The 23718-nt window shown below is 37.1% G+C and overlaps 1 protein-coding gene across 8 annotated transcripts in view; it reads left to right on the top strand.

The window, feature by feature from the left end:
- The window catches only part of OSBPL3 (oxysterol binding protein like 3), an 88989-nt gene extending 75477 nt beyond the window's left edge, over nucleotides 1-13512 (top strand). For all 8 annotated transcript variants that reach the window (XM_010712786.4, XM_010712779.4, XM_010712785.4 and 5 more), the window contains 7 exons: nucleotides 2463-2526; nucleotides 4835-4913; nucleotides 6073-6217; nucleotides 7507-7651; nucleotides 8237-8363; nucleotides 8920-9042; nucleotides 10643-13512. In XM_010712786.4, coding sequence (XP_010711088.2) covers nucleotides 2463-2526; nucleotides 4835-4913; nucleotides 6073-6217; nucleotides 7507-7651; nucleotides 8237-8363; nucleotides 8920-9042; nucleotides 10643-10739 — 780 coding nt within the window. In that variant the 3' untranslated portion in view covers nucleotides 10740-13512. The remainder of the gene's footprint in view (nucleotides 1-2462; nucleotides 2527-4834; nucleotides 4914-6072; nucleotides 6218-7506; nucleotides 7652-8236; nucleotides 8364-8919; nucleotides 9043-10642) is intronic.
- The last annotated feature ends 10206 nt before the right edge of the window (nucleotides 13513-23718 follow it).

The following is a 23718-nucleotide window of genomic DNA, read 5'->3' as shown; positions in this document are numbered from 1 at the left end:
ACAACCAGTCACTGACAGTCAGAAGCAAAGGCTTGGCAGGCTGTTACTCCAGTAACTAGGTAACTTGTTTAAGATTCTCATTCTGAAATCTGATCGCTACTACAAAAGCTTTGTGTTCTTGTCATGTTCTTTTGTGTGCAATCATTTAAAATTTTCATAACAAATTGTCTTTTTTACAGCAAATATTTTATTCACATGAGTTGATCAACCACCAGTATTTTTTATGGCACCATGAATATTTATCCTCCCTGTTCAGATACTTTGTGGGCTAAGCCTGTCAAATCTGGTACCATGGCTTAGTAGCTGAAGGATGTATACAGCATATCAAGGTCTGAGTGTTGCTGAAAATTGCCTTCCTGTAGTATGGTTATTAAGTGTGGGTTAAAAATATATAATATTTGAACCAGTCCAGATATCAAAACTGCTAAGCTTGAGACATAAGTTAAAATGAGGTAAAATTTAAAGAATCTGGTTCCTATCAGAATGTAAGAAGGATTGAAAGCTGTCTTATTCTGTCTAGACATTGCAATAAAAATTAGAAAAGAAAACTAGGCAAGGCTGTGCAGCCTAGAAATTTGATCAGTAGAAGCCTTGTAAGAGACTTCTATTAGTAAATGAAAAGTGGTTTTGATGCACTTTGTACATCATACAAAGGACAAGAAGTTGCACTATGTGATCTTTCCTTAGTCTAGGAAGACAAGCATAAAAATAAGGAAAAAAAAGCAGAATGGTCAAAGCAAGAATCAAGTCTAAAGTTCAGGCAATGTGTCAGAATCTTTATTGTGTTTAGTTCTAAGAGTTAGTTCTTAGAGCAGTGAAGTTACCAGTGTAATGTCAAATTGGAGTAGCAAAGCAGATAATAAAGTTTGGAACTTAGTTTAATGTAAGTTTGAATGAAAGGAGAAGATTTTCCCCTAAATATTAGACAAATCACTACAAAGGCTACTTTTCCTAAAGAAGATTTTAAAAATATGAGTGTTCTTGTTTTGTTAATGACTATTGTTCAAATATGTGCCGTATGTGATATGAATGGTAAAGTTTTACTATATTATTATGGGGTGGAGGAATATTTGGAAGGGAGGGTGATATAGGAGGAAAGAAATTTCATGCAGCTTGCAAGCATTAAATATTTCTTTTTGCATCAAGAGTCCTTATTTATTGCTTGTTTGTGCAAGTATTTTGATGCTTACCCTAGATAACTTCTTAGTGCAGGTACCATGTAATGTGTGAAATAGAAAAGTAGAATGTATGAAATTATAGAGATCTGTTCTATTATTAGGATATGTTCAGAATAACTCTACTTAGCTCCATGACCTTACTCTGGAATTATCACAGTTTAAGTGAGAGCCAAGTTTAACCTAGGAATTATAGTGACATCTGGGGTTAATCTGAACACAGTATGTGAAAGAGAGAGAGAGAGAGTTGCTCTCAGTGGATTAGGGCATAGCTGAGAGTTATTAGTACTACTTTATTTCTTTTTTAACCATGTGAAGATTGGTCAGGGAGAACTGCATAAAATAACAAATTTGCAAAATGAGAAATAAAGAAGAAAGTAAAACTGCATTCGAGTCATATGGGTGATTAAGAAATGAAATTCATAGTTGGAATTAGCAACTTGATTTGAAAATAAAGGTGTCTTTGTCAAAAGAACAGTAGGCATTACACATCAAGGCATTGGTCCTGGTCAGATTTTAGTCTTGTTCACCCAGAAGGGAGAATGTAGAGAGCTTTTGCTCTGTGCAGTCACTTTATTATTTCCTATTTTATTTGAACAGTATGCATAACATATTTATTTATTTACTTACAATCCTCACTTCGTTGTTTCAGTCCTTGCATTGTTATGTATGTGCTGTTATTACCCAAAGCTGATAAAATGCAGTGTGTGTGATTAGAGCTTCACACAAGAAAAATTGGATGTGTCATTTGTGCAGTCTTAAAATTTGCTAGATGGAATTTCATGGCTTTATTTCTCCACCATTTTTCTCCTTCAGTGATGCTGATTGTTGTCCCACCCCGTAGTCAGGGTTCACTAAGCTTTTGGCCTTTTGGTTTTTGTTTGTTTGATTGGTAACTTCTACATTTTTGCTGTCTGCTTAAAGCGCATCTTCTGTTAATATATGTATGAGGCTTTCAGATGAAGTGTAATTATTACATTAGAGACAATGTACAAAATCCATGGTTAGATTTCTTTCAACAAGCAAATTTACAGGCCTTTTAAACAGTGCTTGCCTTTTCTTTCAAGGCTTCCCTAGGTCTCAGTACATTGCAAATCTCACTGGCTCCCCCTTAAGGAAACAACTGCAAAAGGAAAGTAAATGTTCAGATTGTAAATGAATGAAATATATGAATAGATGAATGAAAAATAAAGGGGAAAAAAAAGAGAGAGAACAAAACAAAATGACTCTTCATGGGTTAACATTTTTATCTTTGCTTTTTTTCCTTCTTTCATGTCTTGCTATTAGGTCAGTCACCATCCACCTATTTCTGCATGCCATGCTGAATCTGTGAATTTTGCTTTTTGGCAAGGTAAATATTCAGTCTATCATTTACTTTCACAGCCTTCATAATAATTGCACTGTATATTTATGATTAAATATCCAGAAATAGGGAAAAGATTATTTTTTCTGCTTAAATCATAACAGAATGGCTTTAAAAAATCCCTGGCTTACTGATATTTTTTTTACTTTGATCTTCTGCCATTACAATTATGTGCATGTATTCAAAAATTTGTTAAATAATTTTCTTGGGTTTTTTCTTCGTCTGTTTGTTTTTGGTGGGAGGTTTGTTTACAAAAGGAGAGTTGTACCTCAAGATATTTATAAAGACAACCTAGAATAGAACTTGGGAAAACTATGCATTGAATCCTGAGCCATGACAGATCCTGCAGTTCTGCTTTGAAAATAATTTCTAGAAATATGTATAACAGCAGGAACAGCACATTCACCGTGTCTGTCTCTTTTAGTATTATTACAGTGCATAAAATTTCATGCTGTTTCACTATTAACATTGTCTTTCAATAAATGGTGTTGGAGCTTTGTTTGCTCTACAAGTCTAGTGAAGATGTCAGCCAGTTACAATACCTGAACAATCCAATATTTTTGGAGTGTACACAGGACATAACTATGCCTTTTAACTCAGTTAAAATCCTTTGCCCAGACTTTTGTCAATTCACTATGTGGCATATTATAGCCTTTAATTCTGTTAGGATCGACTTTGCTGACTTGATTAGAGTTATTACAGGTGGAATTGTATTGAACAGAAATTGCAGCTTTGTCATTAGTCTAATACTTTGCTTTGTGAACTCATACAGGGCAAGAATCCTTCTGTTCTTAGCTGAAAAGCAAAGATGACTAAAAATTTATCCATTTGCTTGTATACAAGACTAGATAACAGCCTGTCTCAAAAACTGAAGATACATTTCTTTAACAGATCTTGGAAAGCTAATGTCACTTAACTATTGTAACATGCACTTAGAGAACAAATTTGTTCTGTAAAAACAAGAACTGAGAGTCTGGTCAATTAGAGAGAGACTGAGGTCTGGTCCCAGTGACCCAGAAGACTCAGTCAGGGTGCAGCAGGGTTTGTTTTGGTTTGGTTTTTGTTGTGTTTTTAAATGTGTCTAGCTGAGCTTGTTGGAGATCTAGACAATGATTTTTTTCTAATGTAAATGTAATCTGTAAATGCTGTGGCCTCTTGTTACAGGGCTATATTAACTTGTGGAAAGATTAACATTAACTTAATCATAAAGGTATCTTGTCAACGAGATAAGTTCTTTCTGTGCAAACGTCTGTCCACTTATCATATTGTCTCCTCTGCTGAAAGGAGACAGCCCTCAGCTACAGTGCTAAAATAGTGCTGTCATCCCATCAGCTACTGAGTGACATGTTTTAACATAGGGAAATCTCTGGATCATTTATGAAAAGCCAGAAGAGTGGGTTCTGATAGGGACAGTTGTTTCAGAAACTCTTTTCCCTTATTTAAGAAACTAACACTACTTTTGTAAGACCTGTTTGCAAAGGACAATTGCATTGGAAGCTGTAGTTTGGTTTTTGTTCTGTCTTAGCATCTTTTTGAGACTGGAAATGATTTTTTCCTTTATTTTCAAATGAATCTGTGAATAGAATTGGAGATGCTGGTGTCTAGTACAGCAAGGATACTATCTTGTAAGCACTAAAGTCACTGTGAAAGTTACTGTCTGATTGTCTAGCCTAATTTAACTCCATACCCCTTATGCTGTGCTTCTCTGTCCATGTTTATTTCACTTTGAAGTGAAATAAATTGCTAATTTAACAGCTTCCTCAAGATATTTTTATAAGCTTTCATTGAGATTTATCATCATCTTTTTTTGGAGGAAATGATATAAGACTTGGACAGTTCTTCTGATTCAGACCATATTTTACAAGACCAATTAAACTTCCAGGGGAAGTCAAACTAAATCCCTATCTGATTTTCTGCCCTGTAGATGTTGTTAGTTGTTATATTTTTGTATTTGGAATTTTCTTTTTGGTTTTTGAAAATGTCTGCATTCATTCACTAGCAACTGAATTACAGATAAATGTACACTGCCTATAGCTTATTTAAATTCCTCTCTTTTGAAAACGTTTTTAAGAAGCGACTCTTAAAAATCTGGTGCTTTTCTATTTAAATAACCAGTAATATTGTGAATAAACACTTAACTGTTCGTAGGTTAGCATTATTTTGACCACTCCTTATTATGTTACACTTCATTATTTTGTGTTTCTTAAAGTAGAGCCAAGATGTAGATGGATTCACCCATGCCGATGACTAAACCTGCCTTTTATTTTTCATTTCTTTTTCCCTCATCCTTTTTCAGATGTAAGATGGAAAAACAAATTCTGGGGAAAGTCCATGGAAATTGTTCCCATTGGTACAACGCATGTAACTCTTCCAGCGTAAGTGCTGCGATCACGTATTGCTGTTCACACACAGAAACACATATAGGCTCACCTGCACTGAAGCTCCATTTTTGCAGATGAGAACCTGTACTGTGCAGTTGAGACCTTTGGAAGAATTGGTGATTAAGATTTAGTTTAAAAGTAAAGAGAGGGAAAAAAAAACAAAATGGAAGCTCTCAATCTTTCAAAGGTCAAGCTCTAGATCTTTCAAATGTTATAAAACCAATGACGAGATAAAAGCCATCAATTTCATATGTTTTAGTGAAAAAGCAAAGTTTGCATTTTCATACTTAGGTTCAGTTACATGGAAAAGCTGTGTGGTAAAGGACGTTGCAGATTTTTTTTGCTTGAATATGAATTTGAGGTTGGGAGGTTGTTGCTCTTTTGTGTCTACATTTGTACAGACCCTAACACTATGGGGTCTAGGTCTGTAGCTGAGGCTGACAGTTGTCCTCACTGCTTAAATAATTATCGTAAGTGACAAATAGCACCAGTAGCATATCTGGTATTTATTATTCAAGGAAGTAAGTGCTCACAAGATACTACAGTTTAGGTTGATTTTTAAAAATAAAAATCTACAGTGCTCCTATGCTGGCTTGTCTAAGTGTCCGTTATAGATCAACAAACAGAATCACTCAAAAACTACCCTGTGTCCAGTATGGTAACAGAAACACAGGTCTAAAGGTTAAGTATTGTTCTAATTAAATTTGTTTTCCAAAGAGAGTCTACAGATTTAATTATTCTGCCAAATTTAAGAAAGAAGAAAAACAACCCAATAAAGTATCCAAAAGGCAGTGTGTATAAAAGATACTGTGTAAGCTGTGCATTCCAAGGTCTTTAGAATATGAGTGAAGGTTCGGAGGTAAAGTAACCTATGGATTAGTGCCCATTATCCCCATTAGGGCTGATGAACTGGAAAATTTTCTGATTCACATGTGGTTTTCATGTGTATATTTGTATCCCTCTGGAAAAAAATATCTGAATTGTTGTCATAGGCTTTATTAATAATAAACAGATATTCAAGAATATTAAGACTTTATTAAAAATTTGTTTTTTGATTCATTTTTTCTTTTGAGTTCCCTTTGAATTTTTTTCAGAAGTTTATAAGCTAGCTTAAATATGGCATAAGACTACTCCTGTGTTTATTTTGTTACAGTTCTAGAGACCATTTTGCATGGAACAAGGTGACATCTTGCATCCATAACATCTTAAGTGGACAAAGATGGATTGAACACTATGGAGAGATCATCATCAAAAATCTTAATGACGACACTTGTTATTGCAAATTGACTTTCATAAAGGTGACTTTCAGTAACAGTAATTTTGGCAGTGTCCTATCCAGCAAACACAGCAGGGGGTGGATGCTGTCTGCTGAAACTCAGTTCAACTGCTTACAAACTGTGTTTTCATATAGTTCTGAAATTACCTGTGATTCTTTGAGAATCATGAACTATAAATGAACTGCAGCTTACTAGGTAGAGCCAGGCAAGAAAGAAAAGCACAGCCTTCTCAGGTGATTCTAGCTGAGATGCAGGAGGAAAAAAAAAAGAGGGAGGGAAAGGAAGAAATATCATCAAAAACCTAGTCTGTGTTTGACAAGAGAAGTAGACACAAGGTGTTTACTGAAAGAGATTTACCACACACCTCCTACTAATCCATTGGCATGTGCTACGGTTGCATTCATCCAGCAGCTATGGAAACAGTGCTTACACGGGTGTTGGAAGCAGTGTGGAGCCTAAGTGAGGGATTGTATTGTTCAAAGTTTTTGCTTCAGTATAAGGATTGATATATAACTACCTCAAGAAATGCCCTCATAACTGAAATTAAAATTAATTTTGGCAGTAGATGACTTCTTCAAGAAAAGAAAAATTAATTGAAAGCCTAAAACAATGCCAAAATTTCTAACCTGAGAAACAGTTTTGCTCTGGATTGTAAGAAACTTACCTTAACCTGAGTTTTCTGTATCTGATTGCTGGAGCAAGGCTCTGCTTCTCATAGCTTGTATCTGCATGGCTGCATGGTCTATCTGTAAGTACTTCAGCATGCCTATGCACTGTGGTGCACTCAGCAGCAGAAGGAAAGTGAGTATCATCATTTTCCTTCTCTTACTTTTTTATCTGAATACTGTATGCTTTCTAAAAAGCATTAGAGTAATCTTTTTAGGTATTATTCAAAGTACGGTAATGTATTTCCAGAGTTGTAGTAGATTTTGGAGATGGAGAGACTGCAAGTTTATATATTCGATATTATAAATTGGCTAAAATGGAGGTCACTGTGAGTAACAGTTCCTTCTCTTCCTTTTCTGCAAATCTGGGGAGGATTTAGGTAACCAAGTCAGGAATCGGTGTTCTCTGTCATTGGACAAAGTTCATGGTCAGCTGTGCTTCAGCTAGTGCTGCCCCTAACAAAGGGAGAATAGATACAATTCTCAACAACCCATTTTAGTAGGCTGACTTATAGTTCTCACAGCAGTTCTTTATGTATGATGTTGTAATGTACACCTAAATGAATAGATTCCAATTCAGAAGAAATATCGTACAGCATGGCAATATCGCTCTCACTTGGTCTCTTATGCACCTTTTGATTCTAGGCAAAGTATTGGAATCCGAATGCACATGAGATCGAAGGCAGTGTCATGGATAAAACTGGGAATGTTGTGCATCGACTCTTTGGGAAGTGGCATGAAAGTTTGTACTGTGGGACAACTTCATCTTCAAATTGCATATGGAGAGCAAGTTAGTGACCAGAATGGCTAACATACAGAACTTAGAATGTGCTTGAGAATATCTGTTTTCTATCTATTTTAATCTACCTAGTAGACCTCAACTTCTTATTACAAAGAATAGTAAAATTTTTTCAAGGACTTAAAATTTAGACAAGAAAAATAAATCATTCAAATTATATAGGGAACTTAATTCCATGGCTTCCTGTATTTTCCTCATTCTCCCTCCTTTTCATATCTGGCTATGAAGAAAGTATTGAGGACTCTGAAAGCAAAGAAAAAACATTTTATTGTGTGAAAGCTGTGGTGGTTTTCATGTATATTAAACTTTGGAAGATTGTACACTTAGCTCAGTTCCATAATGAGAACCATATCTGAAGTTTCTCCAAAACCTTGTGGGGTTTTACCTACTGAAGTTTGAAAAATCACTATGATTGTAGAATGCGTTTCATCGCTGTTTTGCTTTGACTCAACTTATTGCCCCAAAACTGAGGCCATGATTCAGAGGTTTTGAAAAAGACTGAGGGGAGTTTGGTGTTGTCCTTCTAAAGATAGTAACATTTAATTGGAATTCTAAATGTTCTTTTTTCTGCTGTAGATCCAATGCCTAAAGATTATGAACAGTGGTATGGATTTACTCAGTTTGCACTGGAGTTAAATGAACTGGACCTGCAAACAAGGTCATTACTCCCATCCACTGACACACGCTTTAGACCAGACCAAAGGTAAAAAGTTTTTCCTCTTAAGTATATTCCTCAAAATCTATCCATTTACTTTATCCCTAAGCTCAGGCTACTTAGTTTAGATACCTGCAGAATGTTCCCATTTCTACATTAATTCCGCATCTGAAACAGAATTTTAATCGCTAATCAAGAGATGTCCAGTCATAGACCAGTGTTTTCTGGAACTGGTTTTGGATGCTCTAGTTTCTAGATAACTGTCTTTACAAAGATGTTACAGCTTTTCAGGGATTCTTTGTTGAGCATACTGTGTTTGAAGAACTGAAACCTGAGACTCTTGAAACTTCTTTCTGTGGGGGAATTTCTACCATTGCTAATTTGCAGGGAAAGGAATCTAATACAAATATTACTTCGAGCTTGTTGTCAGTTACCTTTCCATAAGTGCTTTTTGGTAATGCAATTATTGTCTATAGATATAGTTGTTTATCTTTCAAACACCAAGCTCTCTTCTGTAAAGATTAGATTCTGGAGTTCTAGAGGACCTAACAAAAATAATGGACCGAAGCACCAATTATGTTTTTTATTACTGCTGGTGCTACAGGTTTCTAGAAGAAGGGAATATTGAAGCAGCTGAAATGCAAAAACAGAGAATTGAGCAGCTGCAGAGAGAACGACGGAAGGTGCTGGAAGAAAACAATCTAGAGCATCAGCCTAGATTTTTCAGGTATTATATAATAATTAGTATATAACATCATTTATTGAAATGTTTACTACAGATCTGGTTCTGATCTGCCATAAAGAAGGCTCCAGGTTTTCCCAGGTTTCTTCCATATTCTTGATTTTTATACTGAAGCAATGTAGAGCACTCCAGACTTAGTTAAGGAATACAGGATATGCTTTTTTATTACCACATCCCTGATTTTTTTTGTTTTAAATTTTTGCCCCAGAGGTAAATGGTATTTGGTCTCAGTCTGGATTTGCCTGAGGAGTGAATGTAGCATCTTTTGATTTTTTCAAGCAAGTTGAAGTGTGGGTGGTTTTAGCTTAATTAGCTCTGCTGAATTTGGATTCAGTGGGACTGCCTTGTGCAGCAGTGTTTGGAGCTAGCATCTTCCATTTTGAGAGCTGGTTTTGAACATTTCCCCTATCTAATGGCAAGAGAATTGTGATTTAGAGGTCATTTTATTTCTTCCTGTTGTAAATCAATTAACAGGGGACTTCAGCTGTTGAAAGACAAGAATGAATGCTAGTGACAACACGGCCTTATGCCATGCAGGTTCTCTGTTCAGGATGCAGTGAAAGAGTTAGACCCAAGATGAGTGCTGTATGGGCGAATGTGTCATAATTAACAGATCTTGGATACTAATTGTTTTTCTAGATAGACACAGTACTAATGAGAAGTAAGATCTGGAGAAACATAGAAATGTTTATAATAGATGCAAAAAGAAAATGGCTTAGTCCTCTGCCTGACAGAAGAGCTGGTGAGCTAATGAAATGGAGGCACATTTTCCTTCCAGGAGGCTAAGCAGACAGAAGAGAAGCAAGGTCTAATGCTATGTTATTGTATATTCACAATGAGGAATGTAAATAAGGATGAGGATTTGAATCCTTAAAATGAAGATTTGAAAGCTGAGATTTGTGCTATATGTTTAAATAACAGAATAAAAAATATTATTACTGTATAACAAAAACGTGAGCAAGTATTAGAGTAGATGTGAATTACACATTTTGCTTTTCAACAGTGACTTATTCCTTCAGTAAATCACAAGTTCTGGTTTACTTAATAGATTTATTTATTGCTTTTTCAAAAATGTTGCACACTACATTAAAAAGATTGGTGCATTCAGGGTTACAGTACATAGAATGATGAGCCTTGCTTCTTGGCTGAGAGCTGTGTCTCTCCTTATGTAATAACTGTGGTGAGCCACCTTTGGAGAGGAAAAAGGAAACTTTCAGATTCCATGTCAATCAGGACAGAGACAATGACTGTTCAGATTTTAAAAAGGCATATTCTTACAGAAGCTTATGCAAAGCTGCCTGATGGCATTTGAGACCATGAAGTAAACCTGGAGTGTAGTTTTCAGTGCTAAGGACTGACAGGAGAGCGAAACAGGTGGTGTTTTGTATTTCCCCAAGACCCAAACATACCAATTAAGTTCACCAAGCTATACCGCCTTGTTTGAATGTTGTACTGATCTTCATTGCATCTGGTTTATGGACTGGATTAGGTATCTGTATGTAGTGCATGCTACATTGCATCATACAGCTAATACATAGAAAAGATAAGCTTTATGTTTAAAAAAGAACTGTTTAATCTTTGATAGGAAATCCAAAGATGACTCCTGGGTGAGCAATGGAACCTACATGGACCTTAGAAAAGAACCGGGTTTTTCCAAACTGGACAATCCTGTCCTCTGGTGAAAGAGGAGCCAAGTGAAGATGTTCCATGCTGTATTCCTGGATCTGATTTTTAAAAAGTATATATATATATATATATACACACATATAATATATGTGTGCAGAGTGTGTATGTGTGCAAGTGTGCATATCTTCAGAATTGTGCTTAATTTAAAATCTGATAATTCATTTGTTTTCTCTACTCTGTTTCAATGATTGTTTGAATGTACAAATACCCTAACTTCTTTTTATAAAATATTTAATAAATAGCACCGAATGTGAACAAGTAGAGGGAAAAGAGGAGCTTTTACACTACTTTTCCAATGTGTAATAATGTCAGTTAAGAGTTAATTTATGCCTTATCGAGTTGCATTGAAGACAGTAGCATCAGCATCTCCTAGCTGTGCTGAGAAACGAGCGTTAAGCCTTACGACTCATACTGTAAGTAGGCTTCCACAGTTCAGTGAGTAATTCAGCTGTCTATGGACTGGTCTAAATTGCTAAAACAGATTATCAGCCAGTGCTGAAATCTGAGTACAATCTTTTGCTGCTTGTGGAAAAGACTTAAATAAGCTTTTCTTTCTATTAGCTTTCTTATTAGCATTATTGGAAGGGGGAGTTCTGCAGTTACATCAGTGAATCAGGTCATAAATATAAGCTGTACCTGGCTAAAAGTAGTTCTAGAAAGTCAGGAGTCGCCAAAATTTTCCACTGAGAATCTTCAGATTTATAGTCGCCAACAGGGCACGAGGAGATCTTTTGTATATAACATTTGAGCACTGTCTAAATGAAGCAGCTCTCTCTTTTTGCAGGAACTAATATGTATACAGAGCACGAAATCCTGTGCTTCCATAGCTTTGTTTGTTTTTATTAACCTAAAAACTGCAACAGTAAAACTTTTTAAAAAGTAAGCAAACTAACTGATTGTTTTAAGCTGGAAATTCTTTCTTAGTATTTTGATATTTTCTACCTCTTAAGAAATAAACGACATATTTAAGATCTTATATTTAAAAAATGACCATCTGCCTTATGGAGAAATGTATGGAATCTTTGATCTTCCTCTGTTTGTTTGTTATATTCAGATAAACATTCAAGTGTCTTGCACTAAATCAGTTGCATCTCTTTCCTTTAATTTTATACATTTGGATAGATTTGCGGAAGCACTAAGTCACTGATTATAATATAACAGGAAAAAAATGTAGCAGAAGTCTTGCTTTGAGTCAAGACTATAGCGATGGGCAGTATCTTTTTTTTCCATGAATTCACAACGCTATGCTCATTAACAGAATAATTTGCATTCCTACCTATCTGCAGTTCAAGCCTGACTCATGATTCTTCAAATCTCTTCTGTGTATGTGTGACTCTCTGGCATCAACACGGATTTCAGGTGTAGATCAATGTCCACCACCACTCTCTTTTCTTAAATACCATTTCAAAAAAATAAACCCTGTCTATGATAAACATTGTTAACGTGAATTATGACTGGAACATATGGACAATGCATGCATAAGAGTGACTCAGGACAAGTAGCTTAGAAAAGCTTACAGCTTACTGTGTGCTGCTTTGTTCTGAAGAAAACCCGTTAAAATTGATCAATATAATACTTGTAACATGAAGTAAATACTATGAAAACTTCCATTTTAAACCAAATCTGTGACATCAGTTTAGATGTATATTTAAATTTTGCTTTCTGCTACCTTGAAGCTTCATTGTGTCCCAGGCAGATAAATGTTTTCTCACTATTATTCACTTTGCCCAGGAACTCTGGGCTCACTACCATTTCTATAATTTATCGCCAAAAATGTTAGTATATTTTCTTATAGTTAATATGTCTTTTAAAAACTCAGCTAGCACTCCAGCAGCTTGCAACAAGGCATGTTTCAAGTCAGCATGAAAACAAAATCTGGGCTTTCATTCAGAAGGGAATCTTAACCTTTGGGAGCTGTTTGGCTTTTTGAGGAAAATGAAGATCTCTTCATGACTGGAATCTTTCTTGTTTTATTCTTGTATTATCAAAACTTGACACAGAAATGAGTGGATATTTGTAATTATCCTTGTTGTTTGCAGTTACCATTTATAACTAATAATTACATGCATTTAACAACGGAGGGTAAGAGAAAGAAGTGGAAAAATGCTTTTAAGAAAAGGAGTAGCATTTGTGATGGATGCATTGAACTTCTCATTGTCATATTTGGCAGCTGTTGTGATTATTGTCTGATCTGATTGCTGGTTTTGCATTTTCTGTGTATGGAGTGGATTTCCCCATACTTTGTCATATGAACTAATAGTTAATAGCATTCAAATAAAGGGACTAGGGACAAAGTTAAAGAACTGTAATGCATTAAAGTCTGTGGGTGTTAAACAAAACTAATCTCATTTTGATGTTTGAGTCACAATTTCTTGAGAAATCCAACTGGCATTGTTTTCCTGTATCTTACAGTCTGAAATGTCTAAAAGACACTTAGTTAAAGACAAGGAGCAGTGAGCTGGGAAGTGCCTTATAGAAAATCTTAGCAAAATTCCCATATCAAGAAGGCAAACATCAGAATTTCACTATTTTCTTCAGTAAAATAATGCCCAAGATTATGCTAGGCTTTTATCTGGTGTAACAAATGGTGAATGATCCTCTGGTCAGTGTTTCCAGCTGCAGTATAGTTGTCCCTGCCTATGTTTGTATGAAAGAGTTGGGTTTAATTGCTAAGCTTCTGTCAACTATATATTAAGTGGAAAGAAATTGTCTTGATGTTATTTCTGTGTATTTCTGTATAAAAATATATTAATCATTCACAAACTTTAACATACTCTAGAGTTATTCTTGGTGAAATATGAAATTTGGTTTTCCCCAAATAACTTCCATTTTCTTTCAGTGATGCACTAGGAGATCTGTTGTATTTAGTAACGGACGTTTCTACCCTCAGTGGTAGAAATGAAGTATTAGGTGACTGACTTCTTTACTGCACGGCAGTGATTCCCAATCTGTTCTGCTCCGTGCATCAATCTTAAAATTTCCTGAGGACACTTGCCTCCTGTTTTAGCACTCTTACTTGATGACTTTGTAAGCATTGCTTAAGATTATGTGGGGGGACAGTTTGAGCACCAATCATCTAGTTCTCCCCTTCTCTGTGCACCCCTTCACAGAGCAAAAAAATAACCACAAATTTACATCAAGGTAATGGAACAGCTCATGCCTTTGAATGTTACAACACTGACTCAGTTTTCAAATTCCACAGCAAAGGGAGAAAAGGTCCCAGGGAAATAGTGTTTAGAGAGACAGAAACCTACAGCTGTACTTCCAGATTTACAGGTTTGACACTTAGAATCAGGTTTTGTGCAAAGTTTGGTGTTAAAAAGCAACAGTTTAACTTGTTTAGGACACTACCCTTGGTAGTACAAAGTGCTATATAGACAGAGTGGATGTAGTGTGTGCCATTCATCATTGCCTTCCTTTCTTAATCTTTATTCTCTGATACATGCTTTGTATTAATTTGCCTGCATTAATCTATTTTTTTGGGTGCCTTTGAAGTACAGATCCAGTCAAGTACTTAGGTTCTTCATACAGAGCTTGGATAATCTACATTTATATGTAACTTGTACTCCTTTGAAGGATCTGAAGCAGGCTTCTGATGTCTTTTAAGACCTGGCCCCTGGAGGAGGTGGTGGTTGCAGACACTGTCACCTTATTATTTGGCAGCTTACTGCTTAGTGTCCCTGCAAGAGTTTCAGGCTGTTGAGAAGAGGTCACTGGACAGAAAGGAACACAAAGGAATATACAACCAGGGGCAGCTTTGGGGCTAGGGCTGTTCTTAAATAAAAAAATGAAGTATCTGCCCTTCAATTTCCCTCAGCTGTTTACACTGCTTTTAGGTCCCCTCAAATCTAAAGGTCTTATTCGTTAATGTGCTTGCATCTGCTTTTGTGTAAATCTGTTCTGTTATGTCTCTGGATGATCAGCTTTTCAGAGCTGAAAATTTTGTTTTGTTCAGATTTTGTGTGTGACTCATAGGAAGTGGGGGCATGCTGAAGAGGAATGCAAAACCTGGACTGCCACACCTATGTAACAGTGAAGGGTGAAATCCACCTTCTTCACATAACTGAGTACAGCTTGCATGAGCTGGAGTGGGATGGTGCTATTCAAAGGAATGATACTAAAATGGAAGGCTCTTTAGATTAGGTATGTTTTCATTCGTGGATTTTGCATACTATAAATAAACTCATCTTTTCTATCTTCTAGCTACTGAGGGGCGCAACTCAGTCCAGCAGCTGAAGTTGATAAGGACTTGCAAATCTTACCTGGCTTATCTATTAAAACTTAGTAAGTGCTGTAACTTACCACCAAACACAGTATTGTGCTGCTCAGTTCTTTGATGCTGTTCTTGCTGTAGTTTTTGAAAGCAATAAGAGAAATTTCCCACATAAATAGTTGCTGTATGTTAAAAAAATATTTTAAGTGATTCTTCTTCATATATATACAAGTCGTCAATTAGGTGTTACTGCTGTATAAAACAAAACTGTATTACAACTTATGGGAAAGTTTTGGAGATTGATCCACTAGAAATGCTGAGCTCTTTCACCTCCACACGTCTGGGGTGATGGTGAAAATATTTGATATTCCTGAGAACTGTATTTTTGTTGAGTGTTTTACTTATTCCAGTACTGGAAAAACATGCCACATGTATGAGGTATTACATATGCAGTGCTGCTAAATACTGACTTTGTTGTATGTTTTGATAGAGTGTTAATGATTTTGGGATGAAGAAAGTTATCTTCTGTGTTGGGTGACCACCAGCTTTCAGATTTTTGAGAAAATTTTCTGTAGTCAGCATAGTTCCTGTTTTCTGCTTTACTTAATGCAAAAATTTGTAACGTTGGAGCACCTTGCTGCACAATTTCATTTACATTTCTGTCTCTGTAACCAATTTAGTTGGATCTTAATAAATCATACTTGAAAAAGACCACAGAGCACCCTCACTTCTTCCCAGGAGTTGTAAGCATCTTTCTTCAAAGGCTGTTAGTGACAGCTGAACCCAGGCTGGCTGCTGTATTTTTTTACTGTTTTTCAGCTGTGGTTTTTACACCTTCTAAAATGACAAGTACAAAAGCAATTCCATCTGCTGGAAGTCTTATTTATCACGCTTACAAACTGCCTAGTAGTTATCTTTAGCAGTTTTCCAGTTGTTTGCCAGTTACCTGCACGCATGGTACAGTTGCATGGCTGTTATACCAGAGAGTGGAGCAAGAAAAATTCAATTACAGCACTAAGTTGTAAACAATTTTTAGTAGACAGATGTGCAACACAAATGTTGTGTATTAGCATGAAAGTGCAGATCACAAACTGCATATTCTCCAGAAAACAACTTTTAAAACAAGGAAACATTGTTTACTATTTAAAATAAATAGCTGGAAGGAAACTATCAATGTGATGTTTTCTCCCTCGGAGAATGGTGGTGTAGTAGAACTCTGCTAGTCTCTGGCATCTGACAGGCCCACCGTGTGTGTATAAGATGCAGTACAGATGGATTAGGGTCTTGAAGAAGGTGGAAATAAAATAAATGTGGTACTTGATGAAGCTCTTATTCCAGCCTGCAGTTCTATGGTGCTTTCCAGTTTCAACATGTAAAAAAGGTTTGGTAGGAGGAAACATGGATGTTTCAGGAGGAGTTGGGAAAATTGGATCAGTGAGTCTGTTACCTCACAAAACATCCTCAGCTGTGTTATGGAGCAGAAAAAGGAGAAAGGCCACAGGAAATGCAGCTTTCATAGAATACAACAATCACCTTCTGCTGTGTGAAATCCATCCATTTTGATTGTGTTTCGAGTTTCTAATTTAGGACTTAGTCATGATATCAGTGCAGTCACTTCATTGCCAATTAATTTCAGAGATCTAATCTCCTTTAATTGTACCTGAAACAGCTGGCATTTAGAGCAAGTCAAGGGGGGAGAAGAAAAAAAAAAACTTTACAGAATTAGTGATTTTTTTTTTCCCCATAATTATAAAAGGGAGAGGAAGATGGCAAGGGAACACTATTACTTATGCTCTTGATCATGAAGACCTCAGGCAATAGAAACTTCTCTCAGAGAAATGGATATGGGTGAATTCCTCACGGTTGCCAAGTTCCCTCTTTCTGGTCAGTGCTTCCTGGAGTGCTGTTCTACCCCACAGAAGTGTAAGGTGAATGTGGTTTATGCAGACCCTGCATCCAATTGGTGTTTCACCTCAGCTGGCTGTTCATTTACAGTAATCTCTACTTAAAAGTCAGTGCTTACTGCAAAATGATGTAAAGCACCATAGCGTGAGGAAAAACAATGACAGCTGAGCAAAGTTTGCTCTGCACAGCAACTGTCACATATTGGCTGCTTCTTTCTTTCTTTTTTTTTTACAATGCCTCCATTACATTTCTTGGATACATTGCTTTCCATGCTCAATTTGTTGATATTTAACTTAGACCCCCTTCTCCCACCTCTAGTGCAAGATACATAGAAACTGGTAGGGTCAGTCCAGGTTTTTAAGGATATTAAAACTAGCCAGATACCAAGTTCTACTGTGTAGTTATGAATTTCTATCTTCGCTTACTCTGCTCCAAAGGAAATAATTACTGTGTGTAAAACTTCATCTGAGACAAATCAGAGTTCCTCTACTGAGTGGGATATAGCAGAATCTTAATTTAACTGAGAACTTGAGTCTTTAGATTCATTGTGTATTTTTGTAGGCTCTTGGAACAATAATAAATTGCTGGAAGCTAAGACGTCACATACAAATGCATCAGCTGCAGTTCCTGCTTCTAATTTCATTGACTTAGGGAATTACTTGGCTTTCTCTATTAGGGTACTATCTCTCCTTAAGGATTTTGTTTGAGCTGATAGTCAGTTTCTGTTTAACAAGATCAAATGTCAGAATTAGAAAATATGTGGATTTTTTGTTTTGTTTTGCATATTTAACATTGCTTTTCTTTATGAAGAATTTCTTTAATGAACTGTAATTCCTAAATTACAAACTTTTCGCTAATGATAAAGGCTGCAGTAAAACCACTCTGAGTTATTGCAGTACAAGCCTTGAAAAATCTTTTCCTTCTGAGATTTTGTAAGAGTATGTCTGAAATGCACTGATTGTTGCCTAGAGCAAGGAAGATCTTGTAGATTTATCAAGTCCAATAACTGAAAGATTTACTGTTTTGTTTACTGTTTGTTATCACCTCTGCCGTTGTCAAACTGAAGATGGAGTGAAGTCAAGAGATCATCCTACTTGTATTAGTTGTTTGTTGCTTGCATTTTGGTCACTGAATCCAATCTTGTGAAAACAATTACATAATAGCTGAACAGGTATTTGGGATGAGAAAATCAGTTTTCTTATAAAGTTCAAAAATAGTGCACCAAATTCTTAAGTCCTTTTGTGGGAAAAACTTATGCTGAGAAGTTTGTCTGAAAAAGAGCACTGCATTAGGTCAGTGAGGGCAAACTTGATTTCTTCTGAGTTCTCTAGGTACTAAGAGATTGCAAGCCTAGCTCATCCTTAACTCATGGATATTATATTCTTACTTTCTGTGGATATCAGAAATTGGAAAAGAGGTGCTACATTGCATGAAAGGCCATGGTAGGAGCTCCATTGTATTTTATCTAGTCACAAAGTTTCAGAAAACTGCTCATATGAATGCTTTGTTCTCTAACACTGGCTCCAATAGATACCAATATAGATACCAACAGGAATGACTTTGAAATGATGGGAGAAGGGATGAGGGGAAAGAATATATATTGTTGAGATAATATTCTCAGTACTGAAGTGTGCAGTCGTGAGGTCCTTGCTGAAAGAATGCAGTTCATGTGTTCACAGTACTGGTTGCTCATTGCTTCCTTTTGCACTACCACTTCCTCTCAGGACACAGCTGGTCCTCCTTCTCTCTTTCAAGTTGCATTGCTCACACTGTAGTATATTTGTACTGATGAAGCTGGACTGCAGCTATCCACACAAAAACCAAGTAAAACCCAAAAAGGCTCAGGCTGACTACAACCAATTCTGTAGAAGGGAAGCACATCTTTGTCTCTCAGTTGCTAAGAAAGTGGATCTGGGAATAAGAAAGTCATCCAGCCAAGGTCACCTGCATCATCCCTTTCAGAAGCTTCTCACCCAAATCAGTGTGTCATTCAGACATACAAGGGCAGTACAAGGAGCAAAGACACCAGTTTTTCCTGTGACAGAGCACAGAAAATTGTATTTTTAATAGTGTGACAACAGACCAACACTATTTCATAGCTGACTTTTTTTGCAGTGCAATTAATACCTGGTCTACAATGTAATTGTTATATAACAAATAGCATAAATATCCGCACTTAGCAGCCCACGCATTTTTGAGCTGCTTGCCAGCTCTTACTCCTTGTTTTGACAAGAAGTGTGCTTTTCTCACCCTGCTTTATTAGAGTGGAGAAACTAAGCATGTTCCTACCACAGTGTCTGAATGATCAGAGCTGTATAAAGTGGGGTCTGTTTTTACGTTTAGTCCCACCTTGCCACGTGCCTTCCTGCAGCAGATGATGAAGATGGCCACTGGCAGTTCCTGCTGCAGAGACACTGAAAAACCTCAGGCATCCCATCTCACCCATTGTGGCAACACAACCTCACAGCTCCTCAAAACCCTCTGTTTTTTTTTTGCCATTTGCAGTCATCTCCTCAGCGCATCCACTTCTTATGTGAGCTATGGCCTGCTTCAAAGCTCTCAAAACCAATTTCTCCATTTCCAGCTCTGTAGATACAAAAAATGCATTTACTTTATTCGTCTAGAGAGACTCTTTTCAATTTGCCCTGCAAAAGGAATGCTAGTCATAATTCAGTTCTGAAAGAGAGACTGAGCTGACAGTTAACGTATAATGAGAAGGAAGGTTAAGGAATTGCGTAATAATTGGGAAATACAACAAAGGAGCCACAAAAACTAAAAGAGAGACACAAAATTTGTTTTAAATCATAATGAAGCTATAGCTACAAATGTTGCAATAGATGAAAACATCCATCTGGTGTTATTCAATGAAATATTAATGTTAGCAACATTTTGTTAGAACATTTTGCAAGGTTTGACTACGGCTGTGCTCCAGTAGTGTCCATTGTAATACAAACACCATCCGGCCTGCTGCCTTGTGAGAAATTGCCAACTTCTGCAGGTTCTTTGGAAAATTCCACCCAAATAATTTGCTCTCACAGTTGGATCTGAGAGTGCTTGTGCTCTGAAAGATCTATGTGCAAAGGTAAAAAGCTTCATTTTTTTGAAGCTCAATGAAATCTATCCTCCTCTATGTGCAACATTTTTAGAAGAAATCCTAGTATTTCTTACTTTAACAAAGTCATTCGACAGTATAGCTCATGTTCCAGCTGCTCAAAAACCAGATTAAAAAAAAAAAAAGGAAAGAAAAGAAACTCAGAAATATTTTTAAGATGAATAAAATTAATTAACGATAAAATCATTTCAGATTTGATTTTTTCATGTCTTTCTTAGGATTAATGTAGAATAATGTGCTTTTAAAAGTACTGTGTGTATGTAGGACCTGCATAAATGTTTAGGGCTCTTGCAAAAAATTTGATAGCCATTCCATTTGGTTAGTTTATGATCAAGTTCTGCTGCTGAGTAGTCTGAACAATGCAACAGCCAGATGGTCTTTGATAAAACCTTAATGAGACCAGATGGTTCATAATAAACTATTATGGAAAAAGAATTTTGAGGCACGCAAGAAACATCACCTATCCCTGTATCTTCACTTACCATTATTGTAAAAGAAGCAAAGTTCTGTGGCCGTCATCTAATCTACATTTTAAAGTTAGAACCACTTTGTGCATCTTCATGCAAACTGCCTTCCATATTATTGTTACAGATGTCACTAGATGATTTTTCAGGTAACCACAAAGATCCTAGCCTACCTTTTCTACCATTTTTTTTTTAAATCGTGGGAAAATCATCAAATAATCACAAATTCTTCATAGGAAGATGTTTAGAAAGTTACAGCTACTTTAAAACACAGTCGTGGCAGAGATGAGAAAGCTTTTACAGCAAGAGAGGTGAGCCCTATTGCCAGAGGATATTCTCTACGGAAGGGTAAACTGTGTCCCGTCTCCCATGCACATCAACACTGACACCATGATCTGAATTTCAGCACGGGCGATACACTGAGTTACACTGGACATGTCTGTCTGTCACTTTTCTGCGGCTGTCAGCATGACACTCCTCAGTTTCCTTTCATGGGACTAAAAGATCCACTACTGGACACTTTTTTCTTCATTCTGGTACACAAAAGCTGTAGAGATAAACCTGACAATAAAACAGATCACCTCTAAACAGTGGCCAAACTCATCTCACAGGCAAAATCTCCAATGCTTAAAGTTGGTGTCTTCCTGTTGCCTTCTTCAAGAGCTTCAAGGACAGCAGCTCACAGAAACAGATGGAGAAATGCAGCAAAATGGCTTTGTGGCTACTCCAGATTGACACAGTCCGACTGACTGTGTGAACTGACCTCCACTAAGCAGGATCCAGTAACTTGCTGTTTGTGAAGCCTGTCCCTGGTTCCTGGTGCTTTGCCAAGGGGCTGGTGGCAGCTGTGCCAGCAGGAGAGTGAGAAAGCTGTTGTTTGCAGCAGGAAATGTTTCTCGGGACACCACTGAAAACTGTATAACATCCCAACAAAACATGAGATGGGTCTTAATGTACAATATAAATGAGGCTGGTTGGTTGATTTCAAAGAGACAAAAAATCTGTTCAGAACTTGTATTCTTGCAACAGGAAACGGGGAAGACTTTCACCCTTTCAACGGTGATTTGGCTTATGTTGCTGGACACCTTCAAAAGAATTTGCTTCACCAGCTGTCCTTTTTTTTTCTTCCCTAAATGGAAGCCCAAAATAACTTCACACTTACTTTTCTGCATTTCCTCCACAGAACTGAAGCCAGCAGACCCTTTTGCAGCCAGCATGAGGGTTTAAATAAAGCCTAGCATACAGCAACAGAGAGCTCTGAACAGCTCCTGACATTCCAATGTACAGTCTGGATTTAAGTGAGCACTCTCTAGCTGGGCTGCCTGCAGCCTGAAACAACACTGTGACTGCTATGAGGCATTATATACCATTAGTACAGTTGTTGATGCTGCCCTCATGAAAGCATTTTAAGAAATTCTGAAGATATAAGACAAAAAACAACTTTTAAGAAATTCTCCTTTGCAGACAATTTTGGTCTTACACTCTATCCTAATATTAATGACTAGAAAATATATGACAGATTATGCTATCAAAAAAAAAAAAAATTCTAATATATAATATTCATAGGATGCAAAGACCTCTTCTGTATTGGGCAGAAATAACCATTCTGCAATGCTGACATCTGGTGGTGCTCAATGATTTCTTTTCTTAATATAATGACTGAGGAATTTCACAGAAGTATAGTAAGAGCACACAACTACTGTTTGCTTTGTTTGTTTCCTTTCAAACTAAGTTGCATTTTGGGGAGATAATCCCCTTTTATCTTGCCCCAGCTAGTTATCAGTTTTTCTAGAGTGGTAGAGAGTAAACCATTAACCTTCCAAGGAATTTTTTCACAAATGCCTTCCACTTACAGTATCTCTCTCTTATTATCAGGAGACCATGCTGGCTTTCCCTAGGGGTGGGATTGTAAAAAACTATTCAGAATTATTATTTTCATCTTCCCATTTCCCTCAATTCTTCTGGCCTCCATCCTAGATTTTGTTTCCTCTTGGCTAGCAAATCCCATGAATCTCCCATAATTAATTATCTCTTGCACTACTTCTCCCCATATTGTATCAAGGGGAGCTCCCATCTGTCTTAGTCAGAGAGTGCACAACAATCCCCTAATTAAAGCGTGTAACCTTTCTGGGTCTGCCACATATTGTATTAGTAGATTGTTGTGCATTAACCAAAGGCAAGCAATTTTCTGCACAGTTTCCAAAATATGGAATGTGCCTGATCAATCTGGTGGCGTTCTGTGAAGGAGCAACAGCATCAAAAGATGCTGCCAAGACAGGTTATGGCTGCACTGTCCCAGGAGGCGTTCAAGGTTGGATAGGGCCTTTGGCAGCCTGATCTAGAGGGTGGAAAACCTGACACCACAGCAGGGGGGTAAAAACTAGATGATCATAGCATCATAGAATCGCCAGGTTCTAAGGTTGGAAAAGACCTCCAAGATGACCCAGTCCAACCATCCGCCTATCCCACTAAACCACGTCCCTTAGTACAACAAAATCTTCAAGGTTCTTTTCAACCTAAGCCATTCTATATGGCTAATTACTCACAGGTGATGTGAATTACTCATTTTTGAGGTTGAGGCTGTGAAGTACATGTGTCAATTGTCTGTCCCACTCTACTTAGATAAGACACCCAAATCTTGTACAGTGCCAAAGGCAGTTTGTCACACAAACAAAACTTTTTCTCCCTCTGTCCATTCTACATAAAGATGTTCTAATACAGTGCCAATGCAAAAGAATCTTCCAATATGTAACAGATGCACATCATGTCTCAGCTCCAGAGATTCAGCAAATGACAGACATATCTTAACACAGAACACACTCACCACATACATTTCCTATGCTCTGTTCTCACTGCTGGCTCCCCAGTCAGTCAGGACAAAGCTATATGCTGTGAGTTTTGGCTGTGCTACATATCTGAAGAACATCATCACAGAATCACCACAGAATGGCCTGGGTTGAAAAGGACCTCAAAGATCATCTAGTTTCAACCCACCTGCCATAAGCAGGGTCATCAACCACCAGACCAGGCTGCCCAGAACCATATCCAGCCTGGCCTTGAATGCCTCCAGGGATGGCGCATCCACAGCCTCCTTAGGCAACCTTTTCCAGTGCATCACCACCCTCTGAGTGAAAAACTTCCTCCTCTCAAGTTTAAAACCATTCCTCCTTGTCCTATCACTATCACTATCAGGCATGTAAACAGCTGTTCCCTCTCCTGTTTATATGCTCCCTTCAAGTAATGCAAGGCCACAACAAGGTCTTCCAAGAGCCTTCTCCAAA

The sequence above is a fragment of the Meleagris gallopavo genome, chromosome 6 (assembly GCF_905368555.1).
Source record: "Meleagris gallopavo chromosome 6, MGAL_WU_HG_1.1, whole genome shotgun sequence".
Taxonomy (NCBI): domain Eukaryota; kingdom Metazoa; phylum Chordata; class Aves; order Galliformes; family Phasianidae; genus Meleagris; species Meleagris gallopavo.
The sequence above is the reverse complement of the archived record's forward strand: the minus strand, read 5'-3'. Positions and strand labels throughout refer to the sequence as shown.